The sequence below is a fragment of the Globicephala melas genome, chromosome 11, assembly GCF_963455315.2.
Source record: "Globicephala melas chromosome 11, mGloMel1.2, whole genome shotgun sequence".
In the NCBI taxonomy this organism is placed as follows: domain Eukaryota; kingdom Metazoa; phylum Chordata; class Mammalia; order Artiodactyla; family Delphinidae; genus Globicephala; species Globicephala melas.
The window spans coordinates 66024301-66050251 of NC_083324.2; the positions used below are offsets into that span (position 1 = coordinate 66024301).

At 41.6% G+C, this 25951-nt stretch overlaps 1 protein-coding gene across 5 annotated transcripts in view; it reads left to right on the forward strand.

The window, feature by feature from the left end:
• Positions 1 to 3914: 3914 nt before the first annotated feature.
• C11H6orf89 (chromosome 11 C6orf89 homolog) overlaps positions 3915 to 25951 on the forward strand; it is a 28904-nt gene continuing 6867 nt past the window's right edge. Inside the window, exons 1-8 of one of the 5 annotated variants that reach the window (XM_030870885.2) lie at positions 3915 to 4048; positions 7412 to 7503; positions 8478 to 8585; positions 11987 to 12194; positions 12651 to 12864; positions 24090 to 24244; positions 24375 to 24514; positions 25676 to 25805. In XM_030870885.2, the coding sequence (XP_030726745.1) occupies positions 12006 to 12194; positions 12651 to 12864; positions 24090 to 24244; positions 24375 to 24514; positions 25676 to 25805 (828 nt within the window). In that variant the 5' untranslated portion in view covers positions 3915 to 4048; positions 7412 to 7503; positions 8478 to 8585; positions 11987 to 12005. Of the gene's footprint in view, positions 4049 to 7411; positions 7504 to 8477; positions 8586 to 11986; positions 12195 to 12650; positions 12865 to 24089; positions 24245 to 24374; positions 24515 to 25675; positions 25806 to 25951 lie in introns of those variants that run through there. The other 4 variants (XM_030870887.2, XM_030870886.2, XM_030870888.2 and 1 more) reach the window with 4 other exon arrangements.

The following is a 25951-nucleotide window of genomic DNA, read 5'->3' on the forward strand; positions in this document are numbered from 1 at the left end:
CGGACGCTCTGATTGGTTCTTTTAGGCGTGGAAGGCGTGACCAACCAGCAAATCTGCACTTCTATTGGCGTTAAATCCTAACCTTTCATTTGGAAGAATTCACTAAGTCCCACAGTCTAAGGAGAGGAAGAGTGGAAGGGAATAAAGATGAGAGACGCCAGTAACTAACGCTTGTAAGGCGCTGTATATTTACAGAGCACTTGAACATTATAATCTACTGCGCAAAACAATCATATAAAGTAGATGTTGTTATTCCCATTTTTCAGATGTGAAAACTGAGACTCAGCAATTAAATGACTTATTTGTCCATAGCCATACCGCAAATCAGAGCTTCTAGACTCCAAAAGCAGAGTCTGGAGAGAGGGGAGAGGGACGGACAGGGAAGAAAATGAGAGATAAGGAAAGGGAGAGACAGGAGAATGAAGATCAAATAGATTAGGGCTAGAGCAAGGCTTAGAGTGACTGTGGCTGGGATAGATGATGCTCCAAGGTTGTTAGAGTTTGCTCAGGATCAAAGAGAAGCAAAGTAGAGGCAATGAGACGAGGTTTGGAGGGAGGACAAAAAGGAAATGGGGTAAATAAACATATAGTAAATGCTTTGCACACCACTTAATGATGATGGCTAAATGAATGCTTACTTTGTGCCTGGCATCCAGCTAAGGACTATTGTGTACTTTCACATTGTTAAAAATCAAACACAAATGGAGCCCAGACTTGGAAGTTCCCTGAGCAGACAAATCAGATTAGTCATACAAGTAAAACTTAATTTAGCTTATTCTGTAAAACAAGCAAAACTTAACTTGGGCCCCTTCTTGTTAATGCCTCTGAAAATCATAAACGAAACCTAAACTTCCCCAAAATTAATGTGAGGTAACCACTTTTAACCCATTCCCTATCACTAGGAAAACTCTTAATAGTATAACCAACCACTGTGAAGAATAAACAACCACTGCCTCCTCACTGTATAAGAGGCTTTATAAAAATATACCTTTGAGCCTCTTTCCACGTTCTGAGTGCCCCAGTTTGCAAACTGTTGTGTGTGTGTGTGTGTGTGTGTGTGTGATTGTGTGTGTGTGCAATAAACTTTTACTAACTACTATGCCAGTGATCCAGTGTTTTACTTCTGCTATTTCTGAAATTTTTTAAAAACTGAGGTACAGGGACTTCCCTGCTGGCGCAGTGGTTAAGAATCCGCCTGCCAATGCAGGGGACACAGGTTCGATCCCTCGTCTGTGAAGATCCCACATGCCACAGAGCAATTAAGCCCACATGCCACAACTACTGAAACCCCTGCGCCTAGAGCCCGTGCTCCACAACAAGAGAAGCCACAGCAATGAGAAGCCTGCGCACCGCAACGAAGAGTAGCCCCCTCTTGCCGCAACTAGAGAAAGCCCGTATGCAGCAATGAAGACACAACGCAGCCAAAGATTTAAAAAAAATTTTTTTTAAACTGAGGTACAGGGGTTTCCTGGTGGCGCAGTGGTTGAGAATCTGCCTGCCAACACAGGGGACACGGGTTCGAGCCCTGGTCTGGGAAGATCCCACATGCCGCAGAGCAACTAGGCCCGTGAGCCACAACTACTGAGCCTGCGCGTCTGGAGCCTGTGCTCCACAACAAGAGAGGCCGCGACAGTGAGAGGCCCGCCTGCCGCAACTAGAGAAAGCCCTCGCACAGAAACGAAGACCAAACACAGACATAAATAAATAAATAAATAAATAAATAAATAAAAATTAAAAAAACAAAAACTGAGGTACAGTCGATTTACAATATTTTGTAAGTTTCAGGTGTATAACCTAGTGATTCACAATATTTAAAAGTTTTACTACACTTATAGTTATTATAAAATATTGTTCTATTCCCTGTGCTATGCAATATATCCTTGTAGCTTATTTCTGAACTTTTGACAACACTTAATCTTCAAACCCACAGGAGGTAGATATCACTACTCCCTTTTTACTTTGAGGAAACTGAGGCTTACAGAGATTAAATAATTTGCTCAAAGTACCACAGCTGTGAGCCTGTGCTCTTGACCGCAGTTCAATCCTAGTTTCCTTAATTGCCAAGCAGGAATAAGGGTATACAAGGTTGTAAAGGTCAAAGTAGACAGTGAGCTCCTTGAAAGTATAACTGTGCCTCCTTCATCTTTGTGCCCTCCTTGAAGAGGACTGAACATAGGATGCTCAGCTTTCATTGAATGACTAATGGACAGAAAATAGCTTTTTAGACTGATGAGTGTTGTGCTAATGTAAGGTATAATTAATTTTAGACTTCCTGCAGTTTTGTGTTATGACCCTTGAGCTGGATGGAAAAGTTTTCATCATTGGTCCTTTCTGTCTGTTATCTGAGTTTCCTTTCTTTGGACTTTATGTAGTTCCTTACTGTATATCTTGGGAGGCTTAGGGTACAATGAGGATGTATTGGGGTTTAACACAAGAATAAGACAGCATCTTGCTGGCTCATTCCAAATCCTTCCTCAAGAGGCTCAGTATTTGTTGGCCTTTTTGTCCCCAAGAGAACACTAGGTGTCAGTGACTTCAGGACAGAGTTGACAAAGAGGCGTGGATTCCTTTTCTAAATTCACTATTAAATTGTAGCTTGTATAATACTTCATTTATTCTGTATCTAAGCTTAATGTGTCTTCTGAATAAATGTCCCTTACTAAAAACAAAATTATAAACTTTTACAGAAACATCATTTTTTGAGCTGGAAACCTGAAGATCATCCTCTTTCTCTCTGCTCCCTATGAGTGACACATCAAGACGTGTCAGTTCTTTTTTCCAAAGATCCCCAAATTGTATCCCTTCCTTCCCATTCCCACCGCTGTTTCAGACCTTTAGCACCAGGATTATTTCAGAAGCCCCTTTGCTGGGTTCCCTGCCTTTTGGCTTCCCCCCACTAATACATCTTACACATAGCAGCCAAAGCCCTCCTCCCGAAATACTACAAGATATTGCCATGAAGTATTAAATGGCTTCCCTTTGCCCATTAAAGTCCCAAATCACTTGGCCTGGGCTTGAAGGCCCTTCATCATTGACCACTCACTGACTTCTCCAGCCTGATTTCCTATTATTTTATTATCCAAGTCTTAAATGTGGCACCAGCATTCCCACTTCCAGACCTCTGCCCAAGCTAGTCCTTTTCCTTGCAATGCTTTCCCAAACTTCGCCCATGTCCTTGTTCCAACTCCTTCAGAAAACCTCTCTACTCTTTCTGTCTACAGCAGACTCTCTCCCCTTCTCTCTTCTTGGTCTTTAATTCAGTGCCGCCTTCCATCGTTGTCTAACTGCTTGTGTCAGATTTTCTTCTCACCGAGAAGATTGTTAACAGCCCATGTTAGGGACCATGTCCTAATTCAGTTCAGTTCAACATTCACACGGCCTGTTCCACACCAGAACCTGAACAGAGGGAGCTTCCAGTGTAATCTCGAGCAATTTAACCTTTCCATAAACTTCAGCTTGTTTGGTATGAGGGTAAATGGAGGTTGATGAAGCAGTTTCGCGAATGTAAAGTCCTTCGTAATGTCTGGCAAAGAGTAAACTCTCAATTAACATTAATGAGTGGGCAGTGTGTAAATCTGAGTGATTTGTTTGCCTGCCTTTCTTTTAGATCCCAAGGGTAAGGGCCTGCCCACTATTTACATTATCCCTCCCACTCCCACCCCTTAATACCTAACACGCTGCCTGGCACGTAGTAGGCTCAGCAAACGCTCATTGAATGAATCAGTTCAGCTATGAAGTCCGTGGTAGCCCACGAAGAGAAGAAACCCTGGCAAGAACTGAAGAGGACCGAGGAGCAAGAAACAACGCCAGGGGGAGTAGGAACCCGTTCTCTCCAGATCTCGCGAGAGTTCCCGAGCGCTCCGAGTCTTTGTGCTTTCGGCTTCTGGCGGAAGCGTGGGGCGGGTAGAAAGAGCGCTGCCTCGCCTTTGGCGTAGGAGTTGCTTCCGGGTTGCGCGCCCGGAAGCAGGAAGTTGTCGGCCTATACTCCACGCCCGGCAGTTTAGTGTCCCCGAGGCGGGAGGAGCCCGAGGGGGCGCGGGCCCCGCATGTGAGTGACTCGGGCCCGAGGCCGGGAGGGGGGAGGCAGCTTCGTGACAGCCTCGTCACCGCACCCGTCTATGACATCCTCGCGCAGCCCACCTTTCGGGGCCACTGCCACTCCTGCCCCTGCGCTGACCCCTTTTCTGAGCCTTTGGCGTTTTGCAGACTGACGGCATCCTCCTGCAACTCCCCCGGGGTCGATTCCCTTGTGACTTTTCCTCTTTTTTTCCTTGGCTCTGCCGGGGTGAGCAAAGCGAGTTCGACCCTAATTGAACTTGTTTCGCGGGCGTCATAAGCAGCGTCCAACACAGCGGTGCTAGCAAAGTCTAGAGTTCACTGCCCTTTTGACAGATTTCTAATTTTTTTTCTTTTTGGTAGGTTGAGAGTAGATTCCCCGACCCCCCTCCGAAACATCTTTTTCTAATAATTGTTAGGGAGAGAATGCTTTTTTAAAGTGTGATCTTGGTATATGATAAACATGGCATCTCGGATTTCAGAAAGGAATATGACTTGGTTTATTAACCCAAGTAAATGAGCTGTTTGTAATCTCCTTTTAGAACAAGGAAGTTTGCCTGCCTCGTGTTCCGCGTAGTATTTTAAGACCATTAACCCTTCAAGCCACACTTTTTCTGGTCTAAGAGCCTGCATAGCCTTGGTATTCACCAGTATACTTCTTTTAAAGTATTTGGTCGTCTCCTTATAATAGAGACTATTCCCAGATACTTATTATTCTGGCTTTTTCTGTTTGCTCATTTAGTTGTTCCCATGGTGAAATGTTCTTTGGGCATCTCTCCCTTAATAAGTTTGCTTATTTGAGTTTGAGTTATCACAGTTTCCCTCTAAGGAACAACATGCCTTAACCAAATTTAGCTTTGCTACATTGAAGTTTTACGCGCATGCTCAGCGGCCATGGCTCACGGGCCCAGCCGCTCCGCGGCACATGGGATCCTCCCGGACCGGGGCACAAACCCGCGTCCCCTGCATCGGCAGGCGAACTCTCAACCACTGCGCCACCGGGGAAGCCCTACATTGAAGTTTTGACTGAAGTTCACATCGCCCAGCTTGAATACTATAGGCCCTGTTTACCCTTTCTGCTTTGGACCAAAACAATTTTCAAGACCCAGTGTGAATCCCTATTCTTCCACAGCTGCTCTCAAACTCCACAAAAAATATCCAAGTGTAAAGTTCCTAACTTGCTCACCTAACCTCTCATTAGGCTGATGTATTTTTAAAAAATAAGAAAAAGTAAAATAAATGAACCATTACTTACATCAAATTAGTTTGAGAACAGAATGATCACTTTAGGTCCTTTCTATAAATTTGTTCAACAGACACTGATAAGGTTCCATGTCTCTGAGGTGAATTTCCATGTCTGTTATTTGTGTTGTTATTTTCTCCACTTATCTCTGCTTTCAAGAAACAATTTAGTGTGAGAGGAAGACAAGGAAGTAGATGTAATACAAAATGATAGAGTTGTGTTTAAGGTTCATAGGGCAAAAATGAAGGTTGGGATAGCGTTCAGTCATTGGGCAAAGCACTGGCGGCTAGGTTTTGTAAGCAAAGGAAATTATGTGTACAAAAGCAAAAAGATGTGAAATAGTATGGCAATGAAAACTGTGAGGGAGGAATGGGAAATGAGACTGAACAGGTAGGCAGTAACCAGATCATAAAGGGCCATGCTAAGTAATTTGGACTTCATCTTATAATAATTATTAAGTATTTAATTTGGGTATTGAGACAGATGTTTTTGATACATCACCTTATAATCCCTTAACAACATGGTTGGAAAGACACAATTATCCTCATTTTATAAATGAAAACTCTGAGGCTTAAAGAGGGTAAACAGTGACTCATGGCCACACAGTAGATGGAGAATCCAGTATTTGCATTCAGCTTTTTCTAACTCTGGTGCCTGTGTTCTTAACCACCATGCTAAATTGTTCCCTAGCAGGGCATGGGAAGTCAAGGAGGATGCTTTAAATAGATGAGCAATGTGCACCAATTTGTGTTTTAGAAAAATAACTTGTAGAGGATGGATCAGAAAGGAGAAAGAGGATTGGAAATATAGAGATTAAATATATCTTTGTGATCGTGTGTGGGAGAGATGTTGAGGGCCTTGACTGCTGCTCACGTAGAGCTGAAGAGGAGGTGATGAATGTGAGACCTATACAGGATGTAGAATTGAGGATTTGGTGATTGGTTCATTAGTGGGGATGAAGAAGCAGGAGGAGAGGTTTTAAATTTGGAGAACTGGTGTTTCCATTAATTAAGAAAAGGAATATAGTAGGAGAAATGGTTTGCAGGGGAAAAATAAGTCAGGAACACATTACATATAGGGGACTATAGGAAATTTGGGCCCGGATGTCTGGTAGGTAGTTAGATAAATGGGTCTTGAGTTTTGGAGAGAGTTCTAGACTGGAGAAGAGATTTGGAAATCACTAATAGCTGGTGGTTAAAGCCATGGAGGGAATGAGACGGTCAAGGACAACCATGATGAATACCAACATTCCGGGACATAGACTCAGAAGAGAACAAGAGAATTATGCCAGGGTTTGAGAGCCCTTGAGGGAGATAATGGGTAGCAGTGGCAGCTGCTGCAGAGAGGTCAGATAAGGTGTTAACTGAAGAAACGTCCTTTGGACTTGGCATGTGTAGAAAGCCTTTGGTGACCTTAGTGAGAGCAGTATCAGTGGCATGAGGGGGTCAGAAATGAATGGTGACCTGAGAAACAAGAAGGTGAAGTGATACTTTTTTTTTTTTTTTTAAGGGAGCTTGGCTCTGAAGGGAGGAAGAGTATGAGCTCTGGAAATCTGAAGAGGAAGGATTTTTTTTTTTTAATGGTAGAAACTAGAAGTGGTGAAGATAGGAATAAGTAGAAATATGTTTAAAGATGGGATTCCTGCTTCAAATATGTCAATGTCATAAAAGGCCAGAAAAAAAAAACACACACACACACACCAGCATCTATTGTAGATTTAAGTAGACCAAAGAGACATGACAGCTCACTGTGATAATGTGATCATTGGTTGGATCCTAGACTTCTAAAAAGTTATATGGCTTGCCTTTCTTTCTTTCTTTCTTTTTTTTGGACCTTTGGGGGAAATTTGACTGTGGACTAGATATTAGGTGATGTTAGAGAATTATTCATTTTAATAGCTATGATTCTGGAGCAGAATCACCCCAGTTGAGATTCCACTGTTCCACAGCAATGTCTCCTAATTGTGGGGTGTGTCTGTAATCAGCAGGGAAGAGGTTTGAAATCTGCACCTGGGTCCCATTCCCAAGGTTCTGACAATTCAGTATATCCAAGGTGGTGCATGATACCTTGATTTTTGCAACTCTGCAAGTGATTCTGCCTGTGCCCTTGCAGGTATAAGCCACTGTTAAGAGTCAAGCTCGCTCATCGGAACTTCCCTCTGTGGCAAAGCTCATTTCTGCCAGAGTTGGACCTTCTTTCTGGAGGTAAAGGGATTGCCATGAAGCTTCAGCTGATTTCACTCAGTCTAAATGAATATACTTGATGCTTAGCCATGATTTTGTGTGTTTTTTTTTTAAGGGACAAGTTTTTTGTTTTTGTTTTTAATACAAACTGTCGTGTTGAGGGTTGACTTTCAGCAGATCGCAGCAAGGGAGCTGCTCTATAGTCTGACCTAAAGGGACAAGATTTTTTTGTCGTTTAATTAACGTCATAGCCACTAGATGCCAGTAGTACCCTCAAGTGTGACCATCACAAATATCCCCTCAGAGGCAGAGTTGCCCCCAGTTGAGAACCACTGATCTTACCAAAGGCGAAAGGAAGGCTTTTTATCAAGACCTCCATGTGCTCTTGAAAACTTCACTAAATTATTAGTAACTACCCTTCTGATAACTTGAGAAATGTGTCAGAATCTCGGAGAAGAAGGATGTACAGCTTGCAAAAATGTATGTATTCAGTATCATATTACCATTGTGTACTTGAAATAAAAAAAAACCCTATTTGCAACACAAACTGGGAGTTTAATGAGATTTTTATGCGTATCACAAGTGGGTAGAGGTTTACAAAGATTGTGAAACAGTCTTCAAAACCGATGATAGTTGGTTCTCCTTTTAGCCTCACCTGCTCTTCTTTCCCCTTGACGGTGCCCCTAAGTGCACACCAATGTGACGTTCTCTCCTCCCTGAGGATACCTACAGGTGCCCCCATCTCTCAAATCTTTAAAGTTTTTTACTGGAATTTTTTTTTTAGAATTCCCACTGCTTTCCTTTTCTGGTCCTCTACTGAGTTTTAATGGATTTTGACTGGGTATTGTTGGATAATTTATTGTAGCTTGCTTGCTTGCTTGCTTGGAATATCTTTGTTCATTTAAACAGGAAAATGCTGTGTCTCTGGAATCACTGGTCACAAAAGCAAGATGTGAAAAATATTGTAATAAGTTATTGCTTTATTCTTTTTTCAGGAATCATTGTAGTCGATCACTTTCCAGTTTTCAGCCACTCATTTGTGATAATCAAGGGACACGGTGTTGTGGTTTCGGAACTGCCTGCTCAGAATAGGAACATACTTGGTAAGGGAGGCAGCGTGCATAAAGATTAAAAGCACCAGCCCTGAAGTCAGGCACACTTGTGTTCACATCCTGGCGAGTTATGAAACCTTTCTGAGCCTTAGTTTCCACATCTGTGAAACGGGATTAATCACACTTACCTTATGGGATTGCTGTGACGATTTACTGAGATAATGTTTCTGCAGTGCTTAGCACAACACCTGGCATATCAGATGGCATAACAAGAAATGGTAATATAGGAATGCAATTGGACATAAGGCTTTAACTTCTAATGTATTGAATTTTTTCTGCTTCCTGAAATATTCATATACTCCTAGAATTTTAGAGCTAGAGGAAACTTGAAAAATTTTCTGGTTCAATCCTCTTATCTTTTGGATGAGGAAATAGACCGAGTGACTTAGCCAAAATCGTAGCAATGAGTGTAATAAATGCCACAACAGGGTAAGTTCAGATTCTATAAGTACACATTTTACAACATCTTTATTGAGATATAATTTCTATGCCATGAAATTCACCATGAAATTCATTATAAAATGTACAATTCAGTGGTTTTTGTATATTCACAAAGTTGTGCAACCATCACGATTAGTTTTGAACATTTTTGTCACTCCAGGAAGAAACCCTATATTAACAGTCACTCCCCATTCCTCCCCACCCCCTCCCCTAGGCAACCCCTAATTAATCTATTTTCTGTTTTTATAGATTTGCCTATCCTTGACTTTTCATATAAATGCAGTCATGTAATACGTAGTCTTTTGTGACTGTCTTCCTTCACTTAGCATAATGTTTTCAAGGTTCATCCATGTTGTAGCATGTATCAGTACTTTATTCCTTTTTATTGTCCAGTAATATTCCATGGTATGAATATTATTGATGTATGGATATTATTAATATCCATTTTGTGTATCCATTTATGGACATTTGGGTTGCTTCCATTTTTGAGCTATTATGAATAATGCTGCTTAAACGTTCACATACAAGTTTTTGTGTGGATATTTGTTTTAAATTATCGTGGGTACATACACGTGGAATTCCTGAGTCATATGGTAACTCTACATTTGAGTTTTTGAGGAACTGCCAAATTGTTTTCCAAGGCAGCTGCATCATTTTACATTCCCAGCCACAGTGTACAAGAGTTCCACTGCCAGCACTTGTTATTATCTGACTTTTTGATTATAGTCACCCCAGTGGGTGAGAAGTGGTATCTTATTGTGGTTTTGATTTGTACTTCCTTGATAGCTAATGATGTTAAACATCTTTTCATGAGTTTATTGGCCATTTGTATATCTTCTATGGAGAAATATCTATTCAAATACTTTGCCCATTTTTAATTGGGTATTTGTCTTTTTATAATTGAGTTGTAAGAATTCTTTATGAACTCTGAATACCTGTCCCTTAACAGATATATGATTTGCAAATATTCCCCCCCATTCTGTAGGTTGTCGTTTTACTTTCTTGATGGTATCATCTGAAGCACAAAAATTGTTAATTGTGATGTAGTCCAATTTGTTTTTCTTTTGCTACTTGTGCTTTTGGTGTCCTGTCTAAGAAGCCATTGCCTAATCCAGTGTTATAAAAATTTCCCCCTTTGTTTTCTTCTAAGAGTTTTATAGTTTAACTCTTAAGTTGAGGTCTTTTATCCGTTTTGAGTTAATTTTTGTCTGTGGTATAAGGAAGCATCCAACTTCATTCTTTTGCATGTGGATATGCAGTTGTCCCAGCACCATTTGTGGAAAATACACATTTTATTTTATTTGGCCACGCCACACAGCTTGTGGGATCTTAGTTCCCCGACCAGGGATTGAACCTGGGCCCTTAGCAGTGAAAGCGCTGAGTCCCAACCACTGGACCGCCACAGAATTCCCAAAACTACACATTTTAAAATAGAGTTTTCACCATCCTTTTACCTGAACCTTGAAATGAAGGCCTTTGTGGTCTTAAAAAAACAGTTTGAGCAACGGCAGAGAGTTTGGAGAAAGGTTGTGTCCCCTTTAATGTGGGGTTCCTCCCTCCCTCCCCCAATCCCCAAAGTCTAGATTACCTGCCTGTTAATCCACCATTAGAAGTCTGACGCTGATTTAGTTGGTCTTGGGTTGGGGCCCTGGTATGAGCATTCATTAAAAGCTCTCTAGGTGATTCTAATGTGCAGGCGCAGTTAAGAACCAGTGAAGTAAAAGGTTAATAGAAAGAGGACCAAAGGGAAGGAGTCATCAGAGGAGGCATTGTTAGAAGAGGAGCTATGCCAGGATGTGTGCTGGTTTGTGGCAGTGCAGACCTCTTCTGCTGGAGCTTCATGACTGTTGTCCTCTGTTCTACAGGGGGCAGCATCTCCTTACTGAGGAAATAGTTGTACCATGTCAGTGCTTTTTGATCTTAGCAACACCTTGGGGATGAAATATGTGAAATAAGAGGACCCTCTGCAATGTAAAAGCAAGAAAATAACAAAAACAACAAAACCCAAACAACAGAAGAGAGCACAGATCCCAAGCACTGCTTTTCCTCCTACAAATGAAGAAAAACATTGTTCTGTAGCACAAGCATTTTTTAAAAAGAACTTTTTTATTTCATTTTACAAATGATACAGAGAATTCTATTTTGCCTTTAATTTTTGTCTTTTATTCTGTGGCCACTGTGAAACATGATACAGAGAGAATTCTTTTTTGCCTTTGATTCTATGACCACTGTGAAACAATCTGGCTTTAAAATAACTATTAGAATGCAAATTGAATTTTGAAATGAGTTATAGATCTTAGGCCTTTAAGTATGTAAAATATAAACAGAATGCCCTTTATCGTCTGAGATTGTATTTGCAGAAAAGCACGAGAACTGCAACCTGCTAAGTCTGAAGCGCTACCATGCCATGGTTTTGTGTTGTCTGAAATTCTTGGTCTGTCAGGAACAAAGCATATCAATGTGTTCCTCTGTAAATCTTGCCTTCAGTGATAAGTTCCTCCCCTTGTGTTGCTAAAAGGTTCATCTGATGTGAAAGGAAAGAAATAATTGATCAACAACACTTTCCATATTCCATTTCTTTTTATTTTAGTAAATTACCAGCAGCAGATCTCCTGTGATTGGTTTCAGAAATCATTTTGGATGGCACTAGTGTTTCTGAGTCCCATTAGGGATTTATTGTGCTCTGGACAGGTATTCCTCAAAGTGTTTGGAAACCAGTGCTGGCCTGTGAACCATTTATTACTAGCCCACAATTAAAAAACACTTAAAAACTTGTATTGCATCTTGACATTGTCTCAGTGTATTCATTGTGTTTTACAGAAGAATTGTTCCTTCCCCACAGGTGGTCAAAAAGCTGGTCAAAAAGCACTGTTCTATAGGAAGTAACTTTGTGGAGGAAGTACTTTAAAGAAACCATCTTTCTTTTTGCATTCATTTTCTTTCTCTCTCAGGGATTTTGTATTAGAAGACATGGATCTTGCTGCTAATGAGCTCAGCATTTATGACAAACTTTCAGAGACTGTTGATTTGGTAAGACAGACGGGCCATCAGTGTGGCATGTCAGAGAAAGCAATTGAAAAATTTATCAGACAGCTACTGGAAAAGAATGAACCTCAGAGGGGGCCACCCCAGTATCCCCTCCTTCTAGCTGTGTACAAGGTAAAAATGTGTTCTGACTTGGAAATAGCTTAGAGCACAAACTCTTCAACATTCTCCCCAAATATTACTGTTGACTGATTCCACCACTGAACCTTGGTTTTTCTATGAATAAATTGGCCTTTACTCTTTGTTACGATGTGTTATTAGCAAATTTGATTACTTTGTTAAATGTTCTAGATGAAAGATGTGTATTTATCATTAACTGTGTCGGTGTATATTTTTAAATGATGGAAATAGCCCCTGGTCTGTATGATAAAAGCTTGGTGAGCCTTGCAGTCCTCACAGTTCTCAAGCTTTAAATGCTTTCAGAAGTGAATGTCAATGGCTTGTTTATGAAAATGGATTAGTTCTTAAAGCACACTGGAAATAGTAGAACATGCCTGTTTTTTTTCCTTGGCCTAAAAGTATTTTGTTTGCTGTAACAATTATTAATCCATTTCCTGTCTTTCCTTGTAGGTCGTCGTAACCCTGGGATTAATCTTGCTCACTGCCTACTTTGTGATTCAACCTTTCAGCCCATTACCACCTGAACCAGTGCTTTCTGGAGCTCATACCTGGCGCTCACTCATCCATCACATCCGGCTGATGTCTTTGCCCATTACCAAGAAGTATATGCCAGAAAATAAGGGAGTTCCTCTGCATGGGGGTGATGCAGACCGACCCTTTCCAGGTAGAATACTGCATTTGTTATTTATTAGATACAGCTTTCTTGGCAGTATATCATGAGAAAGGAAATAACATTTACTGACATCTAATGAGAGACACTTTCCCTATGTTGTCTCATTTAATTCAATCCTCCGGGAAACTCTATGGGATGGGTTTTATTACCCCATTTTGCAGATTGAGAAACTGAGGCTCAGAGGATTAAGAAGCTTGTCAGAGAAACACACCGGGTGGAGCCAAATTCAAGCCCCCTGATTATAAAACACACATGATGGGGATGAGTGTTTTCGCTCATAGGAGGGATTTGAGTGTATCTTACTCTACTGTTTTCTCTCCTGTGATCCCTATCCATAATAGATTTTAATAAATAGCTACTGCTTTATTGAAAGCATCTGAGTCCATATCCGCTAATAATCCTTAGCCTGTTGGCTAGGTTTTTGTCTAGGTATATCCCTCTCTTTCAATTGAGTCTTTTCTCTCTGTTTCACAGTTCACTATGTAGTGCTCCTGCGTATACAATTTTGCCAATAAGTTGAATTAAAGAAGCACTTAAATTTAGTAACAATGTATCAATGGTAGCATAGGAATTCCTGGTCCGATAGACCATTTGAGGAGTTCCCTTTTGAGAATAGTGTAATGTGGTAAGATTCGAAATTTACTTTTGAGAAAGAATAAGGGGGTATTATTTGGGGATTTTATTTTATTCATTTATTATTGTTTTATCTTAGTGTTTATCTTATTTGCCTGTATGAAGGAATATGTAAGTTAATATCACAAATGGATTATAGAACTTTTTGTTTAACTGTGTTCTGAAACCTTTAGGTTTCAGCATAACTGTTGAGGAAGTATATTTTCTCTTCAGTGTTTTCAAAAAATATTTAGCAGTTGAAACTAAGCTTTATAATCATAATGCTACTCTTTAAGCCAATATCTAATCAGTCATAAAAATCATCACTTGGTTTGGGTCTCCTTTGAAAGCTATTTTTGTGCACTTGAGGAAATCATGGAAAGATTTCGAGAATTATATCAAAATCAGAGGAAAGGAACATTGTAAAACAAAAACCCAGCCTCGTAAGTTTTTTAAAAAAATCAGCTTATGTATTTAAACATTTAAATTCCAAATATATAACTTTCTTGTATTTACTGGGGAGGTTGTTTTTGAAACAACAAAGCTCAAAAAAATGAAGTTTCCAGCTCCTATCAGGAAGGTCCAGAGCATGTAGGGGAAAGAGCCAGAGAAACGTGTCAGTTAGGCCAGCCTGTGCTGCTGCCTCGGATGCATCTGCCGCCTTTCCTGTCTTCCCCTCACAGCCTCCCTAAAGTCGTTTTCTACTCTTTGGCACATGAGATGAAGTCAACAATTTTTAGGACCAAGTTGATGGCACCTACTTTCTTTCTCCCCATCTTATGAAGCACATCTCCACAGACTGTTGAGTTAAGCAATAATAGTCAATGGACAGTGATTGCTCATTCTGTGTATCGGAGTTTAAAAAGTCAAGAAACATAGGTGTCTTGTCAACAAGCCAGGTTGTTTGGCCACTCCAAATGAATATTTTGCCTTGCAGATAGAAATAAAAATGAGTCCTTAGAGCTCACTTGTATAGAGAGAGCATTGGAAGGGTGTGGTTTTAGGTCTTTAATGTTGTTGATTCTATTAAAGTGCTGCTTTTACTTGTAAATGGAGATACTGCACCCTATTTTCCTATGTGTGATAATTCTGGGAAGCTGTAGACATGTAAAACTAACAGCATTTTGCTTAGCACTTGGAAGGAAACTTAAGAATGCATAATTAAGTGGTGAATAGAAACATATTGGGGAGAACTAGGTATAAGAAGGGCAAACTGCTGGGCCTGAAAGAGGGCCAGAAAAGTAAAAAATATATAACTCATTCCTATTGTCATGGTACCCCAAAGCAGCTGCCTTTCAGTTAGGACTACTTAGCAATACCTTTAAAGTAAATGTCGAGGGAGAATGTAAAGTGAATGTAGCTCCCTTGGGAAAGCCCTTCAGCATATTGTTTCCTTAAGGGCTGGCCTAATGCTCCCGGGGATCATCTGACACTCCTTGAAGGGAGCAGCAGTGACCTACCGGCTTCACCACCTCCAGTGCTGCTAGGTTTCTTCCTGACCACTGGTGGGTTTTCCGCTTGACTCTACCCAGGGAACAAAAGGCAACAGAAGTTGTTCTTTTTCTAAGTTTCAGCCTTGGGTAGGATACCCTGCCCCTAACTCCTCTTCATGGAGTGAATGAAGTGACTCTGCAGTGAGTCATGTAAACATCCCACTCTGCAGCAGAAAATAAGCTGACTTATTTAGTACTTACCAGATGCCAGGCCCTGTTCAAAGGGCTTTCCATATATTGGCTCATTTGATCTTTACAATATCCCTATGCAGTAGGTTCTGGTTTTATGTCTGTTTTACAGATGAAGACACTGAAGTAGAGTGCGATTAGCTCACTTGCCTGATCTAATAAGGCTAGTTAGTCATGGAACCATGATTTGAACCTAGGCCGCCCATCTTCAGAGTCTGAGCTCTTAACCTCTGATATGAGTAGTTTGTAGCTACATGGTATACCTGAAGAGTCTAGCTGTAAGTTTGATTTTGGAATTCAACACTCTTTCAGGTCACCAGATGCCTTCTCTCTCAGCTCCCTAGTCCCCGAAGAAATAAGGTTCTTTCTGGCTGGTACTGCACGTCCAAAAATAAATGGTCCTCCAAGCCATTGGCCCTTTAGAATTTTCCTGAACTAGTCTTTTCCTAGGCATTCAGCCCAGCTCATCCTCCCAGTCTGCACCCTTATAGGTAAGGTTTGACTTACTGTTTGACTAAGTCCTTTCTCTTATTAACCTGCAGTTTTCTCTTCACATTCACATTCTTAGTTCTTACCCACCCCCGCCCCTGGCCTCATATCTTTATATCTGCTTTGACCCTGCCAGCCACCCTCTTGGCTTTCACCCTTCTGTGGAATCATTGAGTCTTAGAGCTCAAAAGGAACTTTATAGAGTTGACCTGGTACATACCCCTGTTTTGTAAAGAGGAAATTGAAACCAGGAGAGGTGAAATAGCTTGCTTACCCAGCTAGATGTGACAGACTAGCACTTGAACCTTAGTTTCTTTAGTCTAGCACATTACAGTTACTGCCTGCTGCCTCTGCCCTCATTCAAGCCAGGTTCCAGAATGTTAGGCCCAACTATTTTGTTTACTTGGGGCATTTATAATTTGTAATTGTAACATCCATATATACTGAGGAGGCCTGGGACAGTTCTCACATACAATGAGAAGCTGCATCTCCGTATCTGTACTGCATAATTGGAACTTTATGTACCCATGAACTTTCAAGGGAAGGTTGAAGTAGATCTACCAATATCAAGGAGTTTGGGGAATAGCAGATCATTCACTGACTTAGAACTAAGGTAAGGACCTAATCAGAATTAGAGTCCAGGCCAATGCTCAGCGTGAAATGCTAGGACCTGTTTATTTACAAATAAAAGAGTAAAGTGATAACAGCTCTGTCGGGCACTTACAGTATACTTGGCACTATGCTGTGTACTGTGCCATGTATTCCTCAGTCTTCACATTAGTCACGAAAGGTAGTTAATATTTTTATGTCCATTTCAAAGATGAGGAAGCTGATGAGCAAGGGGGTTGACTAACTTGCCAAAAGTCTCACATTTAGAGACAAATTTTTATACAAGGAGAACTTATAAAAATAGATGGACTCTCTGGTTTGGAATGGTTCAAACGTGTTGCTTCCTGAAGGCAAAGCTGTTGGCGAGATGATTTCTTGGGTTCCTTCCATCCCTACGGTATATGAAAGTGGCTCTGGGCCTATTACCACCCATGCAGGGGGCCTGGCCAAGGTCAAGACTTCACCCCTGCCTCATGCCCAGGATGCTAGAAGTGCTAAGCAAAACAAGCTGCTGGAGAGTAGCCTGATTAAATACTGAGCACCTACCAGTGAAAGTCACAGAGACTTTGTCGTGGACTTTTGCAAGTTTTCTTGGATACGTTTCTAATATGAGAAATCTAAGAAATCATGAGGTTATATTTATTTAATCCTTATTTTGAGGTTTCTCCAAGTTCAGATTACTTGTTTGATTTTTCTCCCCATGGACTTAATCCTATTGTTAAAGCTTCTGAAAAGTCAAGGTTTCATTCATTCATTCATTCATTCATTCATTCAGTGAGTGTGTATTCAGACCCTACTGTACACCAGCAACTGTTCTCAACAGAGCAGTGAACAAAACAGTCCCCCTCCTCTTGCGGAGCTAGTCTTGGCTTTGTGCCTTTCTCCTTCTCTATCCTTTTTACCCAGAGGGAGGTTTTTTTGGTCCTGGAAAGAAATCTGTTTTTTATTTTTTTGCTTTTTGCTTTTCACCAGATTAATAGTCTGTGTAAAAGGACTCTCTCCACTTAGAATTCCAGAGTATGTTATGGTTGTCCACAGCGAGCCAGCCTGAGTGCGTTTTCTTTGTAAACAACTCTCAGGCACCAGGAAGCCTCCTGACAGTCTTGGCTCGCCATTGTTCTGCAGAGTGCCCAACTTGCAGAGAAGGCTGGGCGGTTACAGTTTCTGCCTTTCTTAACTTCAAGGCTGTGTTTTGTCTGCAAGACCATTTTTGACACCTCAGACAGCAAAATGATTCCATAATCACGGTGAGAAATTTGGAATACAGACCATGGTGTTCTATTGAACTCTTAGACGTGGAGTTTCACTTCTTTGTCACACCTTTTTTTAGTATGAAATAGCTAGTATAAGAAGGATATCTTGCATAAAGAAGCCTTGGAAATCAAAAGAAAGTTAGGAAGTCGCTATCCAGCTTCCACTCGCCTTTCTGTCTGGTGCTGGAGGAGTGGATAGAAGCAGAGGAGGGCTGCAGAGAAGTGAGATGCAGCATGTTAGGTAATTGAAGAAAAGTTGTGGCCTGGGTTGGCATGGGATGGTTTGCTGTGTGCTACTGGCTGTTTTCTAGCATGGGACTTTGATCACTCTGTGGTATGTTGGCTCCAGCCAGTTGTATAGTGCACACATCAGATAAAACCTTTTCAGAGAGATGGAGGCCAAGTTGAAGTCTGGGCACTTCTCCTTGTTTTTGGAAATTCTATGCGAAGGGGAGAAAGAGCCCCAACTGTACACTGCCCCCTACTCACTGCCTGGCCATTCCTCAGTCCCTCAGACCAAATATAAGCACATTCTTTATCCACCTTGAGGACGAAGCCTGCAGAGAAATCAAAAGTAGCTCTTCCTCTTGCAGTGTGCTCCCGTAATTCAGAGGGATGGTATAAACTACCCCTTTCCAGTGATCCTTTTTCCTCATCACTCCCCTCTTCCTTGGCTGGCCGCCAGCCTAGCCACAGTGCCTCTTCTTCTGTCGGGTACCTCTCCAGGGGCCTGCCTTCCAAGATGACTGAACTCTACATTAAAAGGTAACAATCTCAGCTTGAGTTTTCATGGTTTCCAAAGACCTTTTTTTTTAAAAAAAATTTAGTTTATATTGAAGCATAGTTGTTAACAATGTTGTGTTAGTTTCAGGTGTACAGCAAAGTGATTCAGTTATACATATACATATATCTATTCCGCCCCTCTCCCCTGCCATGCCGCACGGCTTGCAGGATCTTAGTTCCCTGACCAGGGATTGAACCTGGGCCCTCGGCAGTTAAAATGTGGAGTCCTAACCACTGGACCACCAGGGAATTCCCTCCAAAGACATTTTTATTTGGAAAATAACATAAAACATTTACATACAGGGACTTCCCTGGCAGTCCAGTGGTTAAGACTCTGTGCTTCCAATGCAGGGGGTGAGGGTTCAATCCCTAGCAGGGAACTAGGATCCCACATGCCGTCCGGCGCAGCCAAAAAAAATGCTTACATACGAAAACAAAAAGAGGTATGAGATTTTTGATTTTTAAAAATATACTTTTAATGAAGTGAATTTTCTCACCTCTATCCCTCTAACTCTTCCACCCAAGCAACCACTGGTAATAATTTGATATACATCTTTCTGAATTTTTCCATGGCTGTACAGATAGCTATACTTAATATCTATAAATATAAAATAGTTTTTGAGTCACACATGCAAGAAAGGGCTTATGTCCATATTTTTGGCTAGACACATTGTATTAGTTTCCAAGGCTGTCGTAACAAAGTACCAAAGGCAAGTGGGTTAAAACAATAGAAATTAATTTTCTCACAGTTCTGGAGGCTAGAAGTCCAAAATCAAGGTGTTTTAGGGCTCTTCTCTTTCTCAACGGCTCTAGGGAAGAATCCTTCTTTGCCTCTTCCAGGTTCTGGTGGTTGCCATCAATCCTTGGCATTCCTTAGCTGTGGTAGCATAACTCCAGTCCCCATCTCTGCAGGGCCATGTTCCCACTGTGTGTCATTGTGCGTCCTCTCCTCTTCTAATAAGGACACCATTTAGATTGAATTTAGGACCAACCCTACTTCAGTACCACCTCATGTTTAATTACATCTGCAAGGACCCTATTTTCAAATATGGTCATCTTCTGAGGTTCCAGAAGGACTTCAATTTTAAGGGGGACGCTCTTCAACCCAGTATACACATTTTTCAGGATTTTATATTATTCCATTCTGTGAGTATTCCATAATTGAACAGTTTCTAGATTTTTTACTATTATAAAAAAAAGACTTGGGACATTCATATACACACACTTTTATATACATATACTATTATTTCTGTAAGATAGATTCTCGGAAGTAGAATAGCTGGGTCAAAGATCATTCACATTTTACATTTTAATAAATACTAACAAATTATCTACGTAAACTTACACCGATGTGTAACTTTTATTAACAGCATATGTAGATCATCAACACTGGATATTGCCGTTGTTTTGCCAGTCAAGAAACTGAAAAGTGGTATCTCACTTTAAGTCACCTTTTAGTGGAGTTGGATGTCTTTTCATGTGTTTCTTTTAGGCCATTTGTGTTTATTTTTCGTGAATTACTTGTTCATATTATCTACACAGAGAGAGCAAAGCAATGCCCTTTCCCTCTAGTCCTGCCCTCCTCATGTGTGGCACAAAGAGAGGCTCGAGCTCTCCAGTGACCCATGAGCACTCAGAGGTGAGGGTCCTCAGGTCCACAGTCTGCCTAGTGTCTGTCACATGAGGCTCTTAATATAGTCTCTGACTCTATTTGTGCACTGAGGGGAGTATCCGCTGTAGATTTTAAGCCGTGACCATACTTCGGGATTCATTTGCATTACCCCGGCATGCCTTCTGGCACTTAAGTATTTCCCAGAGTTAATTTGTCAGGGGGCGGGTTGTTGCCTGTTGCCATTCTCACACATTTTCTCTTCTAGATGAACTTTAGAATGCCGTGGTCACAACCCCACCCCATCTGCACCTTCACCAGTAAGAGACTCTGATGGGATTCTATCCAAGTTGTATTAAGGTTCATATATGTATTTTTTGAGTAGACTTGACATCTTTATGATATTTAGTCTTCCCATCGAGGATCATGGTATGATATGTTTATTTAGGTCTTATTTTATATCCTTCAGTAAAATTTTCTAGTTTTACCTTTCTTGTTAAATTTATTGCCAGTTTTTATCAATGAGATCATTTTCCATTTCCATTTTTAAATGATTATGGTCAGCACTGTAAGAACACTATTGATGTTTACATGTCTACAGATCTCTATCTTGTGTTCTGCCACCTTGTTAAATTATCTGTTATTGTTTTCTTTTCCTTTCTTGACTTTCTTTGGGTTTTCTTCCTCCACCTGCGTTTCACATATCTCTACCTGTTAATCCCAAGAATATCTAAAGCTCAGAATAAAACTAAAATAAGTTACAGTTAAAATAATCTCTTGGGCTTCCCTGGTGGCGCAGTGGTTGAGAGTCCGCCTGCCGATGCAGGGGACGCGGGTTCGTGCCCCGGTCCGGGAGGATCATCCACATGCCGCGGAGCAGCTGGGCCCGTGAGCCATGGCCGCTGAGCCTGCGCGTCCGGAGCCTGTGCTCCGCAATGGGAGAGGCCACAACAGTGAGAGGCCCACGTACCGCAAAAAAAAAAAATAATAATAATCTCTTGATACCCTTAGGTTCAGAACTGCCTGCTACTAGCCCATGAAGCACCTTTGTATAAATTAGAAGAATTTCTCCTGACACTTTACTCTTATCTCCTGGGAAGATTGTCATAATTAATGGATTCATTTGGAATATGACACATTACTACAGAAAAATGTGATGATAAATATATGCAGCTCTCCAGTGTCTCCCTTAGATGAGGAGCTCTTGCGCCATCTCAGCCTGCACAGACATTCTCCATAGTGCTTCTTAGAGCCGTAGATTGTGTTATCACTGCCTCCGGAATCACCCCTTTCTTCCCAAGCCCACTACCTCAGCTAAGACTCTCATTATAGGGACTTCCCTGGCAGTCCAGTGGTTAAGACCCCGTGCTTCCAGTGCAGGGGCGTGTGGGATCAATGCCTGGTTGGGGAGCTAAGATCCCACATGCTGCACATTGCGGCCAAAAAACAAATTTTTTTTTAAAAGAAAAAAGACTCTCGTATTTCACCTCTCATCACAGTACAACCCCTCCCGCCCCCAAAAAAGGACAAAAACAAAGTATAACCGGGTCTTCCTCTTCCCAGCCTCTCTCTTCCAGGACACCCTAGTCACAATCCAGAATAACCTTCCTAGAAGGAAGCCCTAGAAGTCCTCATCACGGTCTTCCTCAGCAGCCTCTCTCCTCTTATCCCCGCCCCACCGCATCCCCTGTGCTCTTCCCACTGCACCCAGGTGCCTCGGTAATTCCTCTTGCCTCTCAGTCTCAGTCTGCTCATCTGTAAAATGAGAATAGCAGTGCCTCCTCAGTAATTATGTGGTAAAGAGTAAACGATATATTACCTGCAGAAATGACTCGTATTGGGCTTGGCGCTGAGCACGTTAAGTTTTCTTTCCGCTTCCTACCCCCTCCTTCACAAGTACTTTGGAAATGGAAATGCTGTATAATTGTAACATGTTGTTATGATTATTTATACCTCATTGTATGTCCATTACCCAGAGTTCTTGTATTTTGGCAAGAATTCATCATATTTGACCTCTAATAAGGAACATTTGAAAATATTCCAGAAGGGAAAAAAAAACACTTTAATTGCAGCCTGAGTATGCCACTGGAAAAAAAAAGCATACTGCAGCCTCAGTGTGCCACTGAAACAAGTTCCACGAAAGGGTTTTCTGCTGCCCCTGGAGCTCATGGTGAACACTGTGTGTGCCAAGGTGTGCGTAGTCCCCTGGATGAGAAGAGTGGGTGGCAACTGCCTCAGGGAAACACAGGTTATGTCTGCAGGAGACGGAGGATGCTCAGGAGACGTGCTGAGAACAAACACAGCCCTCCCCCCATGAGGATTTCTTATACTGCACGACTGCTGCCTTCTGCTGACTACAGAAAATGTTTTGTGGTTAAGAGTCGGTTTCCACATGTGTTTATTGGTTTAAAGAACTGACTTGGTTTCGGCCACATTTGGTTGTCTGTCGTCTTTTGTTGTAGGCTCTCTCCTGATTGGGTTTCCATTGGGTTTTAATCAGAAACCATGTGGTGAAACATTTTGGATTCAAATTAGAGTTTATCAGAAACATCTATCTCAATTCTCTAGCATATTTTTTTTACATGAAATGTTCTCTGTTAACTATAGCAGATTCAAGAAAACTGAGATGTTGGGATTCTGGGCAGTCAACAATGGCCACTCAAAAGACCTGCTATGTTACATTAGCCTCCCAGCATGTATGCTTCAAATACTAAAATTAAAGTGCTATATGGTTACGTTGTATCTGGTCCCTTAGAATTAGTTGTGAATAAAGTCAATCACAAACTCAATTATATGTAATGATTTAATATAAAGCAATTTAACATTAAATATCTCAGTTCTTTTACTACTAATCAAATGAGTAAAAATATGAACATTTAAATGAACTAAAGGGAGATGGTGATTTGTTAGTTGAGGTATTTGAAAAGCCCCACTTGTTTGAAACACATGTGAACAGTTACAACTCTTTCTTGACCAATACAGTACTGTCTACTATACTTTAACTTTTATGTGTGACTCAGAACAGGAAGTTGTTGGTTAGAAAGCTACTACTTGTCTCTCTAAATCCCTTCTGTAAGCAATAAAGTAGCAGTGATATATGATAAAACTAGCATAGTAAAATGTTAATGGTAGAACCTAGGTAGTGGATATACTGATATCTACTGCAAAATTCTTTCAACTTTATTGTATTCTGGAAATCTTTCATAATAAAATATTGGGGGAAAATTCATCTTAAAAAAAAAAGGAAAGAAACATCTATCTCAGAGAACACAGGTGAAACCCAGAACGGAACAGAAAGCAAACAAGAAATAATGTAATAATAATATGAACAGAATAGTCTCAGAGGGAAGGAACACAGAGAAACTGAGAAGAGCTGCATAGAAACAGAGCCAACCCCTCACAGAAGGACCAGAGAAAGGTGTGGGGAGCCAGCAAGCTGTCACATCAGGGTCTGGGTGGGGCATTCTTCTAGTTCTGACCAACCTGCAGTCCTTGGGGCTAGAAACCATGATTAGTAGCCCCTACCCACCCTGAGCTCGGACAGAGTGCTTAACGGGCAGATGCAGTTCACTACTCCAAAGATGGGCCCCTGAAAAGTCCTGTCTCTCCTTTCCATCCCTACTGTCTGTGCCCTTTTCTCAGTTTTCCTTCCCAGAGCCGTCCTGGCCTCCACTTGTACTTGTGAACCCAGGGCCTAGGGTGTCAGAGAAGACATGCATGCAGAGGGGCTCATCACTGACGACGGGACCACCCTTCCTGCCTGCCCCTCCCCCATGTGCTGTAGCCGGGTCAGACCTATGGGTTGCAGGTTAGAAAACGGTGGAAGAACTGCATCTCCAACCCCATGTCTCCAAATATAGCTCCTCAAACTGTTCGACTTCAGTTGTTGATTTCACTTAGGAGATACTTGTATGTGTTAAAAAATATTTTCCACAAAGCCTAGAAGAGTATACAGAGAAAAGTACCTCTCCTTTCCACCTCTGGCCCCTAAGCCCTCTGTTCCCTTCTCTGGGGTTAATGTATTTGATATGTACCTTTTTTTTGATATGTACCTTTTCAGAGGTCACAGTGATAACACTGTTAGCTTTTAAAATTATTCTTATGTCTTTCTGCTTCCATTGCTGTGGCGACTAGATTTACCAGCTCTATCTGCTTTCTCCATATCTCATCCTCTCTCAGACTTTGACCCCTGGTGGACCAATGAGTGTGAGCAGAATGAGTCGGACCCCATCCCTGCCAACTGCACCGGCTGTGCCCAGAAATTACCCCTCAAGGTGATGCTCCTGGAAGACACCCCAAGGAAATTTGAGAGACTCCATCCTCTGGTGATCAAGGTGAGCAAGAAGGCAGATTCTCCCACTGATCGATTACCCATTTCATGGCTAGGAAACATCAAGCGCTGTGACATTCGTGATTAGTAATTCCGTGTTGTCTTGTTGCACTTTTGTTTTCTGCCTTGCCAAGACCGGACAACCCCTGTCATCTGAGGGGCTTCAGCGCTTTTTGTGCCAGTACCCTGAGGTTGCAGAAGGCTTCACCGAAGGGTTTTTCACCAAGTGGTGGCGCTGCTTTCCTGAACGGTGGTTCCCGTTTCCTTACCCATGGTGAGTGTGGAAAGGGCCGCTCAGCGTGCATGTGTGCAGAGAGGGGGCAGACCAAATGTCAGAACCGTACTATGGATAATTACTGCCAAGACGCTACTATGCCCAGCACTGTGCAAGCACTTTACAATATACTCTTCAAGTCAAATGATACTCAGGGGTGCACTGTTGCAAACTTGATGAGAGAAAGTGGGTGAGTCCAAAGAGGTGTGTCAAGAGGGGCACCACTGTGGTGGACACCGAGATTGCCTGATAGACTCATAATTTACTTCTAAGTATGTGGTTAGCATTTGTGTTCATGCTGAGTGGGTCCTGAGCATTGAGGACTGCAGAGAGAGCACAAAGAATAAAAGGGAAAGTTATTTCTTGGCAGCCAGGCTGTGTGCCTTGGTACTGAGTATCTGTTACTCATTGGTGATGCTCATAATAGCTCTGGGAAGTAGGAATTATCACTGTCATTTTTCAGATCAGAAAAGTGGGAATCAGGTTAAGTACCTTGCTTAAGGTCACCCAGCCAGAATTGAGACCCAGGTCTATCTCCTTGTTCCTTGCTGTGTCCTATAGAAGACATGGTCTGTTTCTTCAGGTGAAGTTGTTTTCTAGAAGAAAAGGAAGGCCAGTTTACTTCTAGAACCATTCCGAAGAGAATTAAAACTGCTTTTTCAGGCCTTTTGTTGGATGATTTCTGTGCTTCCGCCTTTCTTTAAATGCCGTTTATTTACATGATCAAATACTCGGTGTAACAAGCTGATACAGGCTTCCTCCCTCATGCTGCTCCACCTCAGAAGGTTCATGACTTTTGCTTCCTCCTCCTCCCTTCTTCTATCTTGCCCTGTCTGCTGTTACTTCAGTCTCTTTGCCAAGAGAGGATGAATGGAGTGTTTCTTTTCTCCCTCTATATGTTGTTTTAGCTGGATTTTATAAACACCCCACCCACACAGACAAATCATGGCAGTAGAGTTTGTGTGTGTGTGTACATTTTACTATTAATTGATTTGGCATGACTGTTCTTCATGGACTTAATACTTCAGATATCGTCCTGACATTTTTCCCTCTTCACCCACCGCCCACAGTTTTCCCACCCTTGCCGAGCTCTCTGTTAGTCACGGAGTTAGGCTGGCTTGCCCAGTTTAACTACATTTTTCTCTTTTACACATTTTACAGGAGAAGACCTCTGAACAGATCACACCTTTTACGTGAGCTTTTTCCTGTGTTCACCTACCTGCCGTTTCCAAAAGAAGCCTCCTTGAAAAAGTGCTTCTTTCTTCAACCAGAACCTATTGTGGGGAGTAAGGTAGGAAATTTTGAGAGGACTTGGCTCTAGAATTTTTCTCATTTGGTACCTGGGCTGATGTCATAAAGCCTTCCCTGTGTGTCAACTTAGGGGCTGAATTGAGGGGTCAGCCACATAATCTAAAGTTCTCTCCTCCTCCTGCTTGC